Raw genomic sequence first — 6,377 nt, forward strand, 5'->3', positions numbered from 1 at the left:
TTATTCCCATCCAGACATCCCTCACCGGCCCCCCACGATGATGGTGTATAGAACTGAACGTGAACAGCTCCACTCACTCAGGTGTTCCGACATCCTCCTGAGGAGCCTGAGCTGAAGACCCCCGGGCCCCCGGAGCTGCTCGGACGTGACCCCCGCTGGCCCCTACGCTGCAGGGTTACTGGCAGAGCTTCTGATCCGAGGGTCGGGGAGCAGATTCTGATCTTGAATGAGTGGATTTAAACTGGTGTTCCAGAGCAAATGGGTTACAGATGTGCAACTTTGGTGATAATTTCCCCCAGTGCAGGAGGGAATTCTGCGGCGTGTCCTCCTCATTCATGCATGTGTGTCATCTCATTCATTGATGCCATTAATTAACCTGTCCCCAAACCGACATCACAAATGCACCTAATAGGAAACTACAAGTTTTCATTCTGATGTGCTTTTTTGCAGGGGGGGATTTCTTTCACAAAAGCACAGCTTGGTGTGATTTCCCTTTGCTTTTTCGAAGATAAGTAAGCTGGAAATCCCCGTCGAGGCTCCGCCCACCCCGGAGCACTGAAAGACAGCGCGCCTCGCTGGGCTCCAGCATTCTGACCCGACCTCCCGAGCGACACAGTCAGCCTCATGGACGAGCACAGAGTCTCTTCTCACCACAACCAGATGGATTATAATAACCACGACAGCATGGGACCCAAACACGGGAAAATGTTGCCCAGCCAGGAGGACCGCTTTGACAGCGGCCTGGACTCCCTGAAGGAGGAAGAGCTGGTGAACAACTTTGAGGACATGAGCGTGAGCAATGTCGAGGTCCTCCCGGAGGAGTACGAGTCTTGGAGGGCTGTGGTGACCGACGACGGTGACACGTAAGTGGAACTTTAGTAGCTTCAAGTGTAGCGGCGCGTTTTGCAAAGGTCCCTGCGCGTAAAAGCGCCGCGGAGCGCGCAGGAATGGTGAAAAGCTGCAGGAGCAGGAAGGAAAAGCTGCATGAAAACAAGAGGCCTTTAACTCGGCGCGCGTGCGCGGGCTCGGCGCGCAGCCTGGGCGGAGCTTAAAGCCACTGTGCAAGTTCAGGAAAGTCCCTGGCAGCGCGCCAGGGACTGATAAAGCGTCAGATGTGTCAAACCACAACTGGTGGAAATAACCCAGCAAAAGTCCGGTGTTGCGAAACGCTCCACTGCTCGGGCTTTGTTCTCTCTGTTCCTGCTGGAACCGTTTCCTTCACCTGTGTCACGAAAAACTAAAAACTAAATAAATCCCAAAACGACTCAAAATAAAATGAAGACGTTTTAATCTAACCTTTGCCCGTTTTGTCTCTCAGGCTCCTCCACCTGGCCATCATTCATGAAGCCACGGATCACGCCCACCAGATGATCAAAAGCTCCCGACATCACCCCTTCCTCAACGTGCAGAACCACCAGAGACAGGTACTGACTGGGCCCAAAGTGATTCGGCTCAGGCTCGGAGTTTCTGTAAAGGTGCTAACGCGATGCTTTTCTTCTTTTTTTTACCCAGACTGCACTGCACCTCGCAGTCATCACAGATCAGCCGCAGCTGGTCGACAAGCTCCTGAAGGCCGGCGCCGACCCGCGGCTGGTGGACAACAGCGGTAACACGGCCCTTCACATCGCCTGCAAGAGAGGCTCCCTCGCCTGTTTCGGCGTCATCACCCAGAACTGCAGCCGCCACCTGACCTCGCTCTTGTCCTTTCCCAACTACAGTGGTAATTATCCCATCAAAGCTCCCCGAAAGCAAATCCCATCCGCTTTAATGGGTTCTTGGTTTCTCTAACTTGGGCCTATTTTTCCTCGCTCCAGGACACAACTGTCTCCACTTGGCATCCATTAACGGCTACATTTCTTTGGTGGAAAGCCTGGTTCGCCTCGGCGCAGACATCAACGCTCAGGTAAACGCCGTTGCCCGCTGGTTTCGCCTTCCTGCGTGGAAGCGCCTCAGAGGAGCCCCAGCTGACGTCAACCTTCTTGTTTGCAGGAACAGTGCGGTGGCCGCACATCACTCCACCTGGCGGTCGACCTTCAGAACCCGTCGCTGGTCCGCTGTCTGCTCGGCCTCGGTGCCAACGTCAACTGCTTCAACTACGGCGGCTTCACGCCGTACCACCTCACCTACGGCCGCCAGAGCGAAGAGATCCGCTGCGAGCTGTACGAGAAGACGGCGCAGGAGCTGAGGGAGCTGCCCGACAGCGAATCAGACGAGAGCGACATGGACGACCTGGACACATCGGAAGACGAGGTGTGTAACCGGGTCACCGCTGACCCCCGAGCATCCAAACCGCCCTTTAAACCACCGTTTCCTGACATTTTCCCCTTTCTTACCCGCAGATGTACGACGACATAAAGTTTGGGAAGTAGATGGAGGTCACGCCCTCTCCTGGTGGTCTCAACAGGCAGAAGAGCTGCTAAAGGGTTGCCCGGCAACGGCCCCGCATGAAGGGAAGGCGTCAGCACCTGCACCCAGGTCTGAGCCCAGGGCGCCGCAGACGGGGACGGAGACGGCGCCCGTGTGGTCAAAGGTCACACTGGCCTGCACCGAAGAAGCTATTGTACAGCAAGAGCCCTTTATACTGTATAGATGATATTATATATCATATATATTGATGTGTATATACCAGGCATGTGTAACATACTGTAAATACAGAGCTTTATTATTTTTGTACTTGTGTAAATTTAAACACTATTAATAGGAAAATCAAGAATAAAGAAATTTATGAGGATAAACTGCCGGCTGAAGTGTCACTTCCTCCTCAGCGAGTGTTTTAACGCATCATTTCTCAGTCACGGGGAGGAAAAGAGTCACGGCTTCTGAAAGAACGACGCGGAACGTTCTGGGATTTCCTGGTGAGGCTCGGGTCACCTGCTCTGAGTCACGTCGCTGAAAGTCCCTGAAAGGCACCAGTGGAACACAATGTTCTCTAGATGCCCCGCCCCCCTCTGATATCGCCACTATATGGTACCTGGCACGTGCGTGAAGATTGTTTTAGATCAGAGAACACGAGGAAGGACTGGAGCAGCCTGGAAAACACAGAATTCCCCAGTTTACTCAATGTGTACACTCACAGCCTGTCCCGATTAATGGATAGAGAATTACACGCTTGTGTCACACAAACATGCTTTTAGCAGGTCTGTTAAACGATCTGCTGACTCATGCGGCGTAATCAGGTGATACACAGACAGGATTCCCCTCATAAACCAGCTCAGTGATTCCCAGGATGAGGTAAAGCTGGACCGGAGTGTCACGATTACAGGATCCGACCCGTAAACAAGATACGGGGGAATTTTCCAGGTGAGGATTTGAACCTGAGCACCATGAGCGCAGCCTTCAGGTGCGCTTTCTTACAGGGGTACGGAGGAAATCTATTTCTGACACCGAGTGAGAAAAAACAGGTCAAACGTGGAGTGAGCAAACCTCAGCAGGTCACGTGACCGTGGATACGGAGCCACAACAGGAAACGCTTCTCTGGTTCCCATCAACACCCCCGACTCGGCTGCTCGTGACAGATCACAACTGAAGCTGGAGCCCAAATAAGCAGCCGCGGAGACATTTTACTCAACAAAAATGTTTTTATTGTACAATGAAACAGTACAGCACACAAGGTTGAACCTCCATCTGGGGACCGCATATCCCATCATGCTCTAACCTATACGCCAACAAGCTCCACCCCTTCAGTCTCGCTCTGCCAGCGCCATGAGGTGGGTGTCCACTTCAGTCTCTGTCAGAATCCTGGAGGACAGAAATTGAAAAGAAAAGGTCCAAGTCAGCAATATGTTATTCTTTTATCAAAGTCCCTCTGTACAGTCGTCAATTCCAATATTTTTCTGGCCTCAGCAGCTCAACAAAACGAGACGTTCAGTATTTCTACAGGGCGCGACTGTTTCGCAGCTCTTATTTACCTGAACTTTGGGTCCTGAGTTGTGATGACGCCCACCTCCAGCTCAGAAGGCTTGAAGTCAATGGAGAGAACGGTTGACAGACAGGAGATGGCCGTCTGACGGAGCAGGAATAATGGGAAGAGGTTTAGTTTCCACGCCATCATCAAACCACCCCTGCAGGTTTTAACCAGCTTTGCTGCTTTTGTCCAATCACCCCCCCCCCCGCATTCAGGCCCACCACCGCTTCAGGAGTAGATATTTACTTCCCTAGTCATAGCCAGTAGAAGAAGTCACATGTGCCAAAGCGCAGACTGTTTGGCACCGTTAGCAACATAGTGGGAGTCTACTGGTACATTCCTGCCTCTAACCGTGTCAGAGTTCAGAAAAACAGGCCCTCAAAGGACTTCAGAAGGACTTCCTGCTCACAGACAACCCCGTCTTTACCTCAACAGTTTGCTCGAAGGTCCAATCCAATTTCTTTTTCACTTTCTTCTCCAGGAAGCTGGTGGCTTCCGTCTGCTTGACTCCGGCGGCGGTGGCCTTGAAGCCGCAGTAGTAGCCGGCGGGGTCACACTTGTACACCTGCGGGCCGTACTCCTCGTCGATGCCGATCACGATCATACCTGCAGGCCACGCAGAGCGGCGTCAGGGTTACGTCCGCCGTGGTGACACACACGGAAGAGTGCAACTGCACACTTACAACAACCCAGTGGTCGCATTTCAGCATTCTGCGTGTACACCTGAGAGATGTCGGCGATTCTCTTACAGAGCATGTCCACTGGAATCTCATAACCGTACTTGTACTGCCAGTTGGCGGCCTCGTAACGAGCTCGCTGGACTTGCGATCTGCTGTCAGCTGTTGGTGACGAGAGTTATCGTTAATTACTGGTATTTTCATTGCATATCAAGGTTGACAAAGCTGGCAACAAGTCCCTGCGGACTCTTTACAGAATAACCGAGTGCCTGTCTCACCCGGCCCTAAAGATGAGAGTTTCATCTGCCGCCTCTGTTTTTTTTCCCCAGTCTAAAAGCATCTAAAGGTGATATTTATGCTCTGGTGTGAAGAATCACACGGGTAAAAGTAGACCAGCATCGTCGTGACACTAAATTTAAATGCCCACGTCTCACCTGTCATCCCAGACATTACACATCCGATATTATCTGTGATTCTGAAGAGGTGGGTCACTGTGGCGGCGTCGAGAAGCTTGTCCTATTCAAGAGAGGAAGAGAAGGAAGACAGGGTTGTTCTGAATGCATTCATTTGACAACTGTGCTGTTCAGTACACGTGCACGGACAAACACTCACCGGTACTTTCTTCTGTGTAACAACGACCGCACAGTCTTTCCCCCTCACAGCTACTGACGTGAGCCCACCTTGGTTTATGGCCTTAAACGCATATTCTGTAAGAGAGTTAAAGACGTTCACACTCCATCCATGCAGGGAATTAGCTGTCTGATGGGGGAAATTTAATCAATTTCCTCTGGTGTCATCTGACTAACGAAGGGACAGAACACAGGCTGTTTGCTTTTGTAAAGCTTTGAAACTTACACAAGTGGCCAGGTTAATGAAAACTTGAAATGCAGACAATGCATACTGCAAAACTCCCAGGATCCAAACATTTGCTACCTGGTGAATGAACAGTGGACCACTTCCATTTAATGCACATCACTGACATAGGGAAGGCGGATGCAACCAAAACCATGGCTACTTGGAATGAAAAGCAAGGTTGAACTACAATGACCGAAATTAGAGCCTCCCACTTAATTATTTATTGACATTTTCGACATGAATCAGCTCAGTTGACAGAAAAGCTAACGATGCTAGCTAGCCTACTAGCCAAACAACTGTTTCGATTTGCACTAATTTCTTAATTAAAGTCAAGGCCAATTATCCCCAACACAATGGCTGGTGTAGGTAAACTCTTTCTTTCATTTGTTGTCTTCTTAATACTTTCACTTTGTCGCAGCGGTGCAAATCAGCTAAAACCGAGCTAGGCGAACCATGACAGAGCATTTAGCTAGCTAGCAAACAAATAAGCCATCGAGCCGGCTTCTTTTCCTAAAAGAATCAAAACACTGACCAACTTGGTAGAGTCTTCCTTCGGGGGAAAAGATGGTTATATGACGATCAAACCCCGCACTCGATCCTCGGGACATCTTTCCAGCTTCTTTTCCAGAAACAGATCGGTCCAAAAACTTCACGCGTTAATATTCCCACCCGGAAGTAAAACTGATGCGGAGGTCACGGCGGATCTATTTCCGGTGCGGGGTGAAGCCTCTTCCATGACAACGTGAGGACCACAGGTGTGCATTCAATCTAAACGATTTCAACCCATCGGCTGTGATGACAGGGAGAGTTTGTGTCACCGCTTTTGTAGATTGTTGAAAGAAGAATAGCCGACATAAAACGAAGCTGCTTAAAGATGCTCAACTGATGAGACTTCAGTGTCTATAAGTGATGCACGTGCGTGTACAGAGTGACAACTGTCA

The 6,377-nt window shown here is 50.5% G+C and overlaps 2 protein-coding genes across 2 annotated transcripts; one reads left to right on the forward strand and one right to left on the reverse strand.

Moving 5' to 3' along the window:
• Positions 1–575: 575 nt before the first annotated feature.
• On the forward strand, positions 576–2,735 carry LOC130516078 (NF-kappa-B inhibitor alpha-like). Its single transcript, XM_057016862.1, has 6 exons — positions 576–863; positions 1,319–1,424; positions 1,513–1,720; positions 1,815–1,903; positions 1,990–2,250; positions 2,340–2,735. Exons 1-6 carry the CDS (start codon positions 625–627, stop codon positions 2,367–2,369), a joined length of 933 nt encoding a protein of 310 aa, XP_056872842.1. The 5' UTR covers positions 576–624; the 3' UTR covers positions 2,370–2,735.
• An 823-nt stretch (positions 2,736–3,558) lies between these two features.
• Positions 3,559–6,130, reverse strand: LOC130516079 (proteasome subunit alpha type-6). Its single transcript, XM_057016863.1, has 7 exons — positions 5,969–6,130; positions 5,194–5,288; positions 5,016–5,097; positions 4,588–4,743; positions 4,332–4,510; positions 3,909–4,003; positions 3,559–3,738 (listed from the first exon to the last, which is right to left on the reverse strand). Exons 1-7 carry the CDS (start codon positions 6,042–6,044, stop codon positions 3,681–3,683), a joined length of 741 nt encoding a protein of 246 aa, XP_056872843.1. The 5' UTR covers positions 6,045–6,130; the 3' UTR covers positions 3,559–3,680.
• Between the last annotated feature and the right edge of the window lie 247 nt (positions 6,131–6,377).

This window comes from Takifugu flavidus, chromosome 19 (assembly GCF_003711565.1).
Source record: "Takifugu flavidus isolate HTHZ2018 chromosome 19, ASM371156v2, whole genome shotgun sequence".
NCBI lineage: Eukaryota > Metazoa > Chordata > Actinopteri > Tetraodontiformes > Tetraodontidae > Takifugu > Takifugu flavidus.

What these genes read in the sequence shown, in the direction of transcription:
- LOC130516078 (XM_057016862.1), top strand. Translation starts at nt 625, where the DNA reads ATGGACGAGCACAGAGTCTCTTCTCACCACAACCAGATGGATTATAAT. An exon ending in GTGACCGACGACGGTGACAC is followed by an intron (nt 864 to 1,318) that starts GTAAGTGGAACT and finishes TTTGTCTCTCAG; the next exon opens with GCTCCTCCACCTGGCCATCA. An exon ending in GTCCTTTCCCAACTACAGTG is followed by an intron (nt 1,721 to 1,814) that starts GTAATTATCCCA and finishes TCCTCGCTCCAG; the next exon opens with GACACAACTGTCTCCACTTG.
- LOC130516079 (XM_057016863.1), bottom strand. Translation starts at nt 6,044, where the DNA reads ATGTCCCGAGGATCGAGTGCGGGGTTTGATCGTCATATAACCATCTTT. An exon ending in CCTTCGAGCAAACTGTTGAG is followed by an intron (nt 4,004 to 4,331) that starts GTAAAGACGGGG and finishes CTGCTCCGTCAG; the next exon opens with ACGGCCATCTCCTGTCTGTC. An exon ending in ACTCAGGACCCAAAGTTCAG is followed by an intron (nt 3,739 to 3,908) that starts GTAAATAAGAGC and finishes TCTGTCCTCCAG; the next exon opens with GATTCTGACAGAGACTGAAG.